General features: G+C 38.9%; 1 protein-coding gene across 1 annotated transcript; it reads left to right on the top strand.

The window, feature by feature from the left end:
- Window positions 1-329: 329 nt before the first annotated feature.
- LOC311259362 (uncharacterized protein) lies at window positions 330-11,154 on the top strand. The gene is made up of 5 exons (XM_084356477.1): window positions 330-588; window positions 6,644-6,776; window positions 7,729-7,934; window positions 8,264-8,546; window positions 8,894-11,154. Exons 1-5 carry the CDS (start codon window positions 529-531, stop codon window positions 9,055-9,057), a joined length of 846 nt encoding a protein of 281 aa, XP_084212603.1. The 5' UTR covers window positions 330-528; the 3' UTR covers window positions 9,058-11,154.
- Window positions 11,155-13,505: the final 2,351 nt, after the last annotated feature.

Below are 13,505 nucleotides of genomic sequence, written 5' to 3'. Positions count from 1 at the left end.
ATTAGGGGGTTTACCAAAAAATAAACTGTTTCAAGAAGTTCTAAGTTAGTTTAAGCTAGTTGACTTTCCAAAGTGGATGTAAGCAGTGTGAATAAAAGACTTTCTGAAAAAACGTTTCCATCCATTAAATAGGCCTAATTTCCCCCCTCACAGTCCTTAAAAGTCCATATTTGTTTCCTTTCTCACACACGTCTCCCCGCGTGTCCATGGAAACGGTGGAAACGCCCCCGGCCATGTGAGCCTACCTTCTTGAATGAACGTCACGCCGTGCTGACGTCACCGCGGAGCCACGCTGCAGTGCCAGTCCAAACAACTTTTCCAGAGGAACTCCACATCACAACGCGACCAGGAGCCGACCGTCGAAGTGCTGAGATTTAACAAAAGTAGCCGGAAAACAACAGCGAAAACGCGTCGAGGAATACACGGAACGACAGAATTTTGCCTTTGAGTGTGTAGTATTTAGTTTGTTTTCTCTCTTTACATATTTTTTTTTTAATTTACAACTGCCGTTTCTCTCTGGAAGTTAAGATGAGGAATCTACGGTTGTTGTTCCTCGTCGGCCTGGCGACTGGGTTTATCAGTGAAAAAGTAAGTGGCTTTAATTGCTGTTTCATTTTAAATATCCAACAAATGTCGCTATGTAAAGCCTGAAATTTTGTTTGACTCGATAGTGTTGACTTTCTTGCTCTTCTGGTATTCCTAGAAAAGCCACCAATTCGCCGTCAAGACACGTTTAGAAAAATGTAAACCCTCCATAACGTTGGTTTTGTTCAGCTGCCAGTTCTTTCTGTTCGTGCTCCCCATAAGTCAATGGAGAAATGTTTTAAATGCCTTAAACGTGATGTTATACAGTATTAATTCGTTCATTTCGTTAGCATACCTTCCCTAATTGGTCCACCTGGTCGTCTTGTGCAAAGTGTGGACTAAAAATGAACAACATGAAAATAGGCACAGCAGGTTTTATCACAGTATAATAAAATGTTATCTTCCAGGAACCAACAGTATTTACATAAGAGATACGTTATTTTGCGGACTAATGCTGATTTACTGATATTCACCCACAGACTGTGTATTCAACCAAGTTCAGGCGTCCAGTTGGTGTCAAGTTCACACAGGGCCAAAGTCTGTTCAGCCTCTGGCTCACAACTTTGACATTTAAACCCAAACCTCCAAACCCTGCCTGGATTTCTCTCCCACACGGGGCTTGGGTCAAGTTTCAGAATGTCATTATTCACTAAATGAAATTCTGTAACAGAAAAGTATGAATATTTAACTGGGTTTTAAAATACACAGACACACACACACCAATAAAGATAAAATCCTTCTGCCTGACCCGACAAGTCACAAACTAGACTAATTTCTCTCTGTATTTCCCCTTCCCTGCCTGGGTGTGTGTATGTGTGGAGTGGGTGTGTGTATGTGTGGAGTGTGCGTGTGTGTGTGTTTGTTGTAAAGCTGGAAAACACCTGGAAATGACAGGCCAAAGCAGCGCTCTGTGCATTGTCACAAGCGCAAAATTATCCCAGTTGGATGATTTATTGACTGTAAAAATCCCAAATGCTAGGCCAGGGAACGTCGCCACCTCTCCAGAAATGCATGATATTTATGATTTATGGGCTGTATATTGTGAAAGGCAGAGAGCTGAAATCCGAGCCCTTACTGTTGGATATGTGTAGCTGGAACTGACAAGGCAGCAAACATTGGCTAAATATTGAAAGAGCTGTGGAGACGAAGAGGAAATGAATACAGTTTAATGTGATTTATTTCCCTCTAAAGGCCACATGAGTTTTAATCTGAGAACATCATGTCTTATAAACAAAAAATAACTTTATAGCTGCTAAAATTGTACTCTTGTCATCTTTCCTGTGTGTCATACTCTGTTCCACACATCCACTGATTCCCCTTTACTTTATACCACTAATACACAGACTCCAGTCCTAAATTGCTGGGCGTGATGGGTTACGGCATATATTCAAAATGTCTCTTTCTCTGAGTGTGGCTGTTGAATTACTGGTTAGTCAGTCAGTGATGTTGCATCCATCTCAAAGATGAATGTTGAAAGTAGCTCTCCGCCTGTGACACTTTGTGAGCCGGTAGTGGTGTCATTTTCTGGATGGATGACTCACAGTGAGTCCTGCTGGGCTAGTCCAGACAGGCATGTAACTGCGTGGGATGCACGCAGTTTTCAAGAGTAGGCAGGAGGAAGAGTGTGACCCCCTGTGCTCATTACCATTTTAATGATTACTGTCATAGTGCTCCTGATTTAATCACATGACCCACAGGATCAAATCACAATAAAAGATAAAATGATAATCCATGATTGGGGTTGACATATCCAGCTGTGAAGGATTGGTATACAGTGTGGTCTACCTCAAGTTTCATGTGCTCCCAGTTTATCAGTAGCTTGGTATTAGTCACAGCATATTAGTCACAACATAGTTTTCAACACGTAACCAAGTCTGTACACATCCTGTCTGACAGCATCTGCTGCTGGACTGTTTCTGTGATATGTTTATGTGACTTGTTTGTATGTCTTATTCTCAATCTCAACATGTCCTTGAGGGATTTTCACACCACTGTCACCAGACCTGAATGAGTCGTAAAACCAGAGCTAACTAGGTTTTTTACGGTTTGAAATACCAGTGAGGTTTTCACCACATATTGGTGATGAGGGGATTGTCTTTGCTCCACCAGAGCTTTTAATATTATATGCCTCTTAACTGATAAAAATCTTTTGCCAAATAGTGTAGACTAGGATCTTTAATCTGGGGTCAGCAGATTCAAATTACTGTGATACATATCTCAATATCCTCTGTGTGTGAGACAAAAGTAGATATTGTGTCACTCTCTGGCTGTTAGTATTACTCTTAGAAATTTGGAAACATTGTTTAAACCAATGTCTTTCTCTGTTCGGACCTACAGAGTTGTAACAAAAATGTAAAATATATTATTTACCCTGAATAGTCTCCCGTTTCTTTTATCATCAAATAATCTTGCTTTTGTGAAGCCTTTGGAGACTATAACTGCTTTTAAACAACTGAACAGATACATTTGACATTGAGGGGTCAGACATTTTATGAGTCCTAGCCTTAGTCAAACATACGCCCCCTCAAACACAGCGTTGTGTGGCTGCTATCTAGATGGCGATGACAGCTCTGCTGTGTACTTATGGCTGTTGCACAACTTCACTCTTGGCCCAACTGCTCCCTCATTATCATTGACTTCCAGCTCATTGGGGAAATATTTGACTGTAATAACTTTCAATCCAGTGGAATATGGATTTTTTGATTATTAGATGTAATAATTTTCTCATACAGCTTCTTTATTGCATGTCTCTAGTGTTTTATCATTGCGACCAGGCTGTTTCCAGAAAACTGTCTTCACTTGCACAAAGCACAAGGATACCAGATGGTTATATACCGTCTGTGTATATGTGTGTGTGAGCTATGTACATATGTATGTTTTCCAGATGTGTGTAAACTCAAGTGACTCAGTCAAGTCTTTCAGTAATGCATAACTTCTTCCCAGCAAGGGGTACGGACAGAGAAAGTGATAGCTGACTTTTATTTTGCCCTTGTGTTTCATTTTGGATGTTCCTGTGCTTGAACATGTGTTTGGGGACAGTTGAATTGACACATAGTCGATAAATCAGACGGTAAATCAACAGAAAATGATTCTTTCTGCAGTTGTCTGATGTTCTCAGATTCTGAAATTTGAGGACTTTTCTCTGTTTAATAATAATAATAATAATAATAATTCAATTCAATTGAACATGATAATTTATGGACTTTCATCCAAGTATTTGAAAATTATTCATCTATAATTGGGCATACATCTGCCATATTGTCATATTTCTTTATTGGAATATATCCTTATTAATGAAGTTAATGATTTCAAGCCCCACCTCACTGTGTATGCGAGCTATTTTGTTTTAGTACGTGTACATGGAGGAGGTGTTGTGTTTGGCAATCCATCAGTTCAGCGACACCTGAGCTCACAGTAGAATGAGTTGTTGTGGCGGCCTTTAAAGGAAATCCAGTATGTACATTGTACGCCTTCTTCACTGGGACCCCTCCATCAGTGTAGTCATGAGCATGAGTTGCTCTATGAGCTATCAAAGACGGCAGACAACCAAAACCAATGATGTCCAACCTGGAGCTGTGATATTGGTAAAGACAGCTCTCAGCTTAAACTCTATTTGCTCGTCCACACAAATAGGTTTAGACAGTGTATTAGCAAAACATGGGGAATGCATTATGAGCATCACATGTGTATGCCTGGAGCAGCAGTTCCAGTTTTGTGCGAGGATGTCCATTTGCTTAGTTTTGACAAGCGCAGCATCTGCTTTTGTAATCCCTGGTTGAAGACAGCAAGAATGTGAGAGCCATGTCTGCTATTTTAGTCAGCCCTGGCATTCTGAGACTCTGGTGTCTTTTGAAAATGGATGTTAATGGTTTTCTCTTTGGCCTTTACCACCATAATGTGAACACAACATCTGGTTTGTCTCATGATGGGTTTTCTCATGTTACATCTCAGTTGGCTCAAATAAAAATCAGGTATCTCAGAAGTCACAAAGGAAATTGAACTGGAGAGTCTGTCCTAAGCCTTTATCTGTAGTAGTTAATTGAGAAAGTAAGTAAGTAGGCTATTCATGTTGCTAAAGGTGGGCGATCTGAAGATCTGAGATTGTGATTGATTTTGAAGGTGCCCACGATGTCCTTTTCAGAGACCTTTCATAGAGATTGTGGACATTTTTGTCTTCTTACTTCTGTTTCCTTCACATAACCTCATCGATAAGGAATCGGCGCTTTGTGAACGAACCATAAAGTTATGTGGCCACCTAGATGGCTACACTGATAGGACGAATGCTTCTCATCTTTGGGTGTGTTGTGAATAATGCAACATGAGTTATAGCTAGAAACATGGCAGACAAGGAGCTTGTGCCAACGCACCATATGTAATTGCCGCCACGACGGGTAGCCAGACCTTCTGGTGGAATAAATAACCAGACTCGCATCCGATTCTGCTCTGATCAGAAGAAGAGGAGACAGAACCAGAGTCTCTCTTGAGTGCTGAATTTAGTGAAAGGTTGACCTGAATTTGAACACACACACACACACACACACACACACCCTTATTGTGCCAATGTGCGCTAGCTTTTGCCTAATGAAGGCTACAGTAAAGTAATCCAGCTGTTTGGGGTGAATAAATGATGGGTCCAGGTATAGGAATAAACACAAATAATCCTGCGGTCAAACTCACTTAGCTGGTGATGAACACACCATTAAACAATCGCCATCACTGCTAAAAATCTGACATGACTGAGGCAAATGTTCAGAGATAAGGTAACATTTAAAAGTTATATTCCCATTTGCTGACTTCCCTATCCCGTAGTAACGATGGGCAAGTTTAAACTGTTGGAAACACCACCAACCAAATGTCGTTTGTTCGTCTACTTAGAATGAAGCAATTGTGATTATAATGTGAAGTGCGTTCATCTGCATTAGTATGCAGTATCAGCATTTAGTATTTACCATCAGCATAACTTGGGTTTTGTTTGTTGCCTTTTGATGACACTTTTGCCTAAATGACCAAATGTATGCTACTCAAAGAGGCTAGTATTGGCACGAGAAGACTGGTTTGTCAAAAACAGATTGTCCCCTTTTCTTCCCTCATTTCTGAATATTCATTGCACTAAAAATTTGAGGAGCACACCTCTCCACGCGTCTTCTCCTGTGTCACCAGCACCTGTTTTACGAGAAACATACAGTACTGTCCCTGTCTCTCTCCTTCCCTTCCTTTCTCCCTCCTTTCTCCCTCCTTTCTCTCTCCTTTCTCTCTCTCTCTCAGCACCTGTGTTAGTGGAAGCATAGTACACATACCAGACATACTTCAGGTCTCAATGGGCCATATTCATCCGTGTGTGTGTGTGTGTGTGTGTCAGGTTGCTTTCTTCAATTCATGTGTTTAAAGTCTGCTTGAGCAGTTTCTTTCACACTTTTATAGCTTGTTTTATTCTGCTTCAGACAGAGACGGTCATATTTAAACAAGCTAATGAATACTGTCTCCTATTTAAGTACCTCATCTCTTTGGCCTGGTTTCTTTTCTCAGACTAAGCTTCAGATGATGAGACAAGCAGGGTTTTGGTTTTCATCACACTCCCTTGTGTGGGGTTTGAGTAAGTGGGAGGTTTCCTGAGCTAAATCTTACATATGAAACAGGTTTTGTCTTTTTCCTGTGTGTGTCCACTTGTCTTTGAAGCTGCTCTATCTGTCCCTCCTCCTCATAAACACACTTCTGCTTTCTGGCTCTGTTTAACATCACAAATGACTGCCACAGCAAATGAAATGAACACGAAACCAGCATCCATCTACTGAACATGCTACAGTATGCATACAATACCCACTGTGGTTTAACTTGCATACGCCAGTGAACACTCTGGCATATTTGGCCAGTGTAGGTCATTGGTTGTCAGAGGTATTGTCTTACTCCTAAACTGTAGAGAAGTTCACATGTTTTTGATTAGTGGAAGGAATTTTTCAAGTGTGAATAAAGGAGATCTATGTGTCTCCTTTTCTGTCTTTGTTAGTGTTTCTCTCCTGCTCCAATAGTAATATTTGTAATTTTGTCCTTTCTTTTCCAGCTCTTCGTCTCCTCCCAGTCACCCTTCTCCCCAACAGATGACCTTTACATCGAGGGCCGAACGTCAGGTGACGTCCCTATAGATGATGAAGATGGTGAAGATGATGGCTCAGGCTCTGGATCTGGAGACTACGGTAAGGAAACCACCATCTTGGTTATGTTTGCAACTTCACAATTCTTTGTAGTAGATCTTTTAAAAAATCTACACATACACAAATACATGGTGATTTTTTGTTAAGTAGTATTAACTGAAAATGAAAATAAATCATGTGAAACCTGACTCAAAAAATTGAGACACTGTGTAAAACAGTTTTTTTAGAACTGATTTTTCAAATTATGACTTCAACAGTCCTTACTGGCAGTTTTACAAATATTTTCCTCGTCTCAGGGCATGTTTCCATCTCTATTATCTATCCACTGAGTTACACATGTCAGACAAATGAGCAATAGACAAACTGTAGACACGCATGTCTGTATGTTCAGACCCAGAAGCACTCACTCACAGTGCACCAGATGTTTGTCCTGAGGTGATGTTGAGTTAAGCAGGTGAGGTTTTATTGCAAGCGCACAGATGTCAGATGGCTCTCTGCCTTTATTGTCAGTGATTCACTTTTATGCCCACAGTGAGTAATGTGCAGAAACATTCAGAACATTCAGCGGGATCACAATATTGGAGGAAATGTGGTTTGGTAAATTCGGTTATGCTATAAAACTCACAGAGTGCCATCCTCCTGCACATTAAATGTGGTTAATTATCAACCTTAGGAACACATTTAGACCTTGCATCACTGTGATACAAAAAACATGTATCTCTAAATATCAACTTTTCATGAGCTGAGAAAGAATGATTTGTGATAATTATTTTTTCAGATAAACCTATGTTTTTTTTATTTAATACTTTATAAACCTTATGAAGTAGGAGAAGTTTCTCAACTCATTAATACATATTTAATATTTCAGTTTAGCTTACAAAAACCTTGATCAACAAAATATACATGGTTTTCTTTGGACTGCTCCAACTCGGTGCCAAATTTCTGGTCTGGAACCAACCATTGTGCTTTGTGTTGATTGTTTCCTCCCTCTCAGCTTTCAACGACTTGTCAGAGCACGAGGAGAGACTCATAAGGTTCCTCAACTTGTCCAGGACCACTGTCTCCACAGAAATGGCTCCAAGTCAACCACAGCCAACAGCAGACTCTCCTCACAACCCACCAATCACAGCAGCAGGCAGCCAGGATCCAACAACCACAGTGAAGGACACGGAGAACACTCAGGACAGCAGGAATGAAGAGGTAGAATACTGCTTTTACTTTAATACAAATCTTTATCTCAAAGTTAGAAAAATGCTCGCAACTTTCCTGAGATAAACTTAGACTTACAAATGGTGTGATCAGATATTCAAGGAATGTCTGGGTATGATCTCCAGACTTATATCCAATTACACTGGTGATTTCCAACCTCAAAGACCTCACAAGAATACAGCCATTGTATACATTTTGACGTATGGTGAGGTGAGAGTTGTTATGAAGTGGGACTGCTTAGAAATATCTTCTTATTTGTGCAACATGCAATAATAAAACTTCAAAAACTAAGAGCTTAACTAATGTATATATTCCTCCAGGTGGCAGGTGTTGACCCAGAAAAGAGTACCACCCTCATGCCTCCCAGTGAAACCACGCAAACCAAATTCAGCACAGACATCAGCACAACAAAAGTAACAGACAAGGACAACAGTCTGGACGTGTGGGACGTCTCGACAACCAAAAATAGTGGAGATGAAGACTCCAAAGAGGATACAAATGAAATTGTGGGCAAGGATGGAAGAGGCAGCAGAATGTATGAGATAGTACCTCCCGAAGAGGTGACCTCAGAGAACCTGTGGGAGAGAACAGAAGTGCTGGCAGGTAAGACGGATTTCCACCAGGCTTTACTGCATCTTTATTGTCCACCCATGTCTGGTTTAGTGGAGCAATTCACTGAGATTTTGAGTATCTGAAGACTAAACAGATAAAGGTTTTTGTGTTGTAAAATTTGCAAGTAGGTAGTTTACTGTGAATGCCAAGTTAGAATTTTTAAATGTTAATTTATTAAAATAATTGTATTGCTAGAAATAAACTAATTTGATTTACTTTGTCTAGAATTTACTTAAAATGGTTATCAGTTCAGAGCCACATAATGTGAAACATTTGCAGCAACTTTGGGACACTGTCAAAAAAAAATCTAATTTGATGCTTCCTTATGCCCTCTCCAGCGGTGATAGCATGTGGAGTGGTTGGATTCCTCTGTGCCGTTTTCCTCCTCCTCCTCCTCGCCTACCGCATGAAGAAGAAGGACGAAGGTAGCTATGACCTAGGAGACACCAAAATTTCTTCAACACAGTATCAGAAAGCGCCTACCAAGGAGTTCTACGCCTGAACAGACCAATAAGGACTTAAAATGGCATCTGTCTCCCCCAATCAGGACTGAAAACGGATTTTTAAAAAACTAAAGATGATTCCTCTTTGAGTTTGAAGTTTGAAGTCAAGCACCTCTGTTTTCCTGCAGTGCTCCTTCCAGTTTTTTTCTATCATCTTTTCCTTTGCTGCCCTGTCAGATCTCTATATATGTTCAGTGTTTGTGAAGAAGAGGTCATAAGAGAACAAAATACATTCCTATCATTCCATTACAGGGAGGGGGTTAGACATGAAATACACATCCTAAATTTCAAGAAAGGAATGGCTCACAACTGAAATGGTGAAAAAGTACATTGTGCCTTTAGACCCACATTACTTCTCTAAGCTGAACCACACTGGGCTGGACTTTGTTCTGCATTACAGACAAATCGATTGTCCTGTCTAGCAGAGCCACTGCCTGAACTGTCCCAGCTCAGCTTAACAACATCAAAGAAGAAATGTACAATATGAATAGCCTTAACACATTTTAAATGCTGTCATTAGAAACGGTACCACATTTGGGATTAGTATTACAAAAGGCCTACAACAGTTGTAACTCTTATGTGTTTTTGAGGTCATATTTGCTCTGTTTTCATTGTTACGTTTCGTTTTCTGTATGCTTTCTTTGCTGAATTGAAGATTTTTTGAGGAATGAAATATGTTTTGTTTTTTTTCATATGTTGTCCAGTATTGCTATGAGAGATATTGTTACTCTGCAGGTACATATTTTTGTTGTTTTCTCCTAGATATTTGACACTTTTCGAATTGACCAAATATAAATGTGCTTTATTTGTCTTTTGGAAAATTATGTTTAGTAACTTGTTTGTATGTGTTTTTGTGTTTAGAGATTATATTTCCATAAGCCATTTTTTTAAATGACATTTTCATTCTTTTCATTGTATTCACACATTAGTAGCCTTAAATAGGTAAAAGTCCCTCTACCTTGCATCTGTCCAACATTAGTTATTTTTCAGGAGTGCAGCAGACACATGCACAGGATTGCTAAGGTAGAGCCAAGGCTAATGACTATAATTCAGAAACTGTGGAAGTGACCAACGTTTTCTGATGACAGCCAAAGCACATTCCTTTCTGACTGTCAGCTGTATGCAGCTACAATAGCAGGTTTCAACTTAAAGGGACAGTGACAGCATTTAGTGTTTCTTATAGTTAATAGAGTCAGGGCTTATTCACTGAGAATAAAAAATGCAATCGATAACAGATGACTGTGATAAGCAGTGTAACTGACTGGATTGTCCCGTATCAGGAATTTATTCACTTTTTTACAAGTTGTCTTTAAAAGTGCTACTCTGATTGAAAGCATGTCAGGTTTTTAAACATTATGGGTCTTTACCTCAACCTAACAACCAAAGAAGCAAGGCAATTTATAAAGCTTCAGTAAGGAGACAGTTAACAGCAACGACACCAGGGTGGTATTTCCTTTTGATAGCACATTATTTTTATTGTATACATCATGTTTGATACATATATATTTTAGTGGAAATACTGGGGCTAGTCCTGTATAGTCTTTAACCAGCTGCCTATTATGTGTCAAAGAACAATACTTTTCACATCAGCCTCTTACTGAAATGTCTTGAAGCAGCTCTGTTGAGGACCTTAAAATCTTTATGAAAAGGTCAAATCCAGTTTGTTTTAAACCAACTTTGGTTATCAAGATGACTAATCAGTGGTTCATACGTACAGAGAGCTGGTACTATGAGTAGAACTGCTCTCTGCCCACAAACTCTCATTGGAATTGGTTTCACATTGTTTTATTTTTGTTGAAAATGGTTATTTCTGTTTGTTTTTAAATTACCCTGTGTCAAAGGCCACTGCCCCTATATGTTGCAAGAATTGTAGCAGCTGTTTTTGTGTCAATCAGCAGTTTGATTTTCTTCGTGAGGCAATGTATCGTCAGTGAAAGTTAGCATGCCTGGCTGCATTTATCTTTGTCCTTTAGTCAAGGCTACATAATAGTGTGTACATGATATAATTTCCTTTGCCGCTATAGAAGTTTTATTTTATCTGAATGCAAACTACCTATTCACTGTGGCTGGAATAAACAGGACGATCTTATCACTAACCCACTGTGACTTACTGTTGACAACGTGGAATTTGAATCAGGCACTTGTATCCTCAGTGCCTCAAAAAACTGTTTCTACATTCATTTACAGTGTTCTAACAGGATTAGTGTCGTGCTTCGGCCGTGGAGCTGTACAGAACCACAACTGTTAATGTTGTGGAAAAAAATCTCTGAATTTTCTGTGTCCAACAGAAATGTTAGACATAAATCATTACCCACAGAGGGTTAAGACAACGGGTTACCACTTGCTGGCAATGCAACAGGTGTTGACACACAATAACCTTTCTCTTCTAGGATCTCTGTAAGTTTATACAGTATGTTGATGATACTATAATTTATGTGTATTAATTTATACTTGCTTTTACTATAATCCAGGTTGATATGTCAGTGATAAATCGGTATTATATAGTATTCATGACTCATGACTCATGGTCGAAGCCTCTTTGTGCCTACTGCTCAGTTTGTTGTATATTTATGTTTTTAGTGTATCTGACGAGCCTTGGTTCAATTCATTTTCAATTTGATTATCAAGTTGTCCAGCTTTTAAATACCTTTTTCATATGAATGCATTTAATTAATGATTTAAGTAGAGGAATAAGATTTTGTAAATATATTCAAATTTCATTTTAATTGAAGTTGAATATGAATTGACTGAAGCCTTGATTTTAATAAATAAACACCCACACAATGGCGGGGACCAACCAAAAAGCTACGTAGAGATAAAATGATGACATAAGCACACGAGGTGGCCAATAGAGAACTGTGTTGCTGAAATGGTGTATCTTATGAGGTTCACTACTGAATAAAAGTATGGCTTTAATGCAATTCTAAAACTGGCTGTTTGTCTTTTGTCGGCCTTTGGGATTCATCTAAATAGCATGTGTGCTAATGTTTAATCACATTGCCCTTTTATTGTCCTTTTACCCTTTCATTTCCCCTTTCTAGCTATCTTTCTCTGTGGCAATAATTTTATGTTTACGCACAGTTTTTTTTAATCTCTGGGTTGTCAAGCTTGTGTTTTGTTGTCAGTGTTGTGTATTCACTATGTAAAAAAGGCAAAACCAAGAGTAGATTCTGTAGCAAGTCCACCCATTCTGCAGAAATTTGGTGTCAATAGATGAAAGCTCTGATTGGTTGTTTAGAGTTTGCTATTGTTTATGACCTATTAAATTTGCCTACACTGAAAGATCAAATGTAGGTAAAGCACTGAGCTGTTTTGTTCCACTGTTCTTTTTGCACAGTAGCACAGAAAAACATTTCCTCTCAGTCTCAAGAAACATCCTCTTGCAAATGTAGGTGCCAGAGAAAAAGAAAAACGTTTTCAAACCACTGTGTGAAACTGAGCCAGCAGCATGTGAATAGAGCCAAATGGTCAAATGTTTTCCCAAACCTGATGATATAGAGATAAAAAACACAAATGGTTGAGGAGGCAGTAGGGGAAAAAAGGCTGAAAGACACTGAATGCCTCAAATCATTATTTAAAAAGCAAACGGCCGAAAGTAAACAAAAGTTAAACTTACATTCACTTAAATTCATGATATTCTATAAACACAGAAACAACACTAGACACTACAATGTAAGAAATGTATGAGTAAATATTTGCCCCTTCTCACAGGGTGGGACATTTTCAGTGAATGCCAATGACTGTGGAGGAACGCGGATGATTTGTGGTAAAGAAGGATGGGGGTATAAACCACAGATTGGGATGTGAGCAGAGAAGTGTTTTCTACAGTGTGGATACAATACATTCCTAGAACTGGACAGCTTTTTGGCATTCAACAACAACAACAACAACAAGGAGATATGGAAATGTTAGAAGAAGACATATTATATAGAAGTACTCCATTAAACACTAAGTTGGTTTCTGTATAATAGTACAGTTCATTTGTGTAATTTAATGGTCAGTGAAAGTGTAAAAAATGAATATAAATTCATATATTGAACAGAGCTGCACCTTTTACTTCTCTCTTCTCATGATAAACCTGCTCCCTTCTATGAATTTACATGGTTTTCAAGCACCTCAAGCTGAATCGTTTTGGAGTGTATAGAGCATTCTTCATTTTACATCTTCACAGAAAACTAGCTAACTACAGCAAGACATTCCTTTAGAAATGCCAGTTATGTAACAAAGTACAAGGTTAAAAACTTTCATTCATGCTGGGTTACGTCAGGATTACATTTGGAACTTTATGTTTTATTTTGTCTGCATTTTATTTAAAGGTAAGTACTGAAACAGCTATGTCAGTGTCAGCTATGAACATGAATTCTTATCATAAAAAAACAGAAATGTAAAAATTTAATCCTAAATATTAAATGATGATCATCAGTGTTGAAAGGGTGACTTTGAGGGT

This window comes from Pagrus pagrus (genome assembly GCF_965226575.1).
Source record: "Pagrus pagrus genome assembly, chromosome: 7".
In the NCBI taxonomy this organism is placed as follows: domain Eukaryota; kingdom Metazoa; phylum Chordata; class Actinopteri; order Spariformes; family Sparidae; genus Pagrus; species Pagrus pagrus.
Note: the sequence above shows the minus strand (reverse complement) of the source record. Positions and strands in the feature narration are given on the sequence as shown.

Excerpts from the sequence above, each read along its gene's own strand:
- LOC311259362 (XM_084356477.1), top strand. The coding sequence starts at position 529 with ATGAGGAATCTACGGTTGTTGTTCCTCGTCGGCCTGGCGACTGGGTTT. Across the intron at positions 589-6,643 it reads CTGGGTTTATCAGTGAAAAA|CTCTTCGTCTCCTCCCAGTC; the intron begins GTAAGTGGCTTT and ends TTTCTTTTCCAG. Across the intron at positions 6,777-7,728 it reads CTCTGGATCTGGAGACTACG|CTTTCAACGACTTGTCAGAG; the intron begins GTAAGGAAACCA and ends CCTCCCTCTCAG.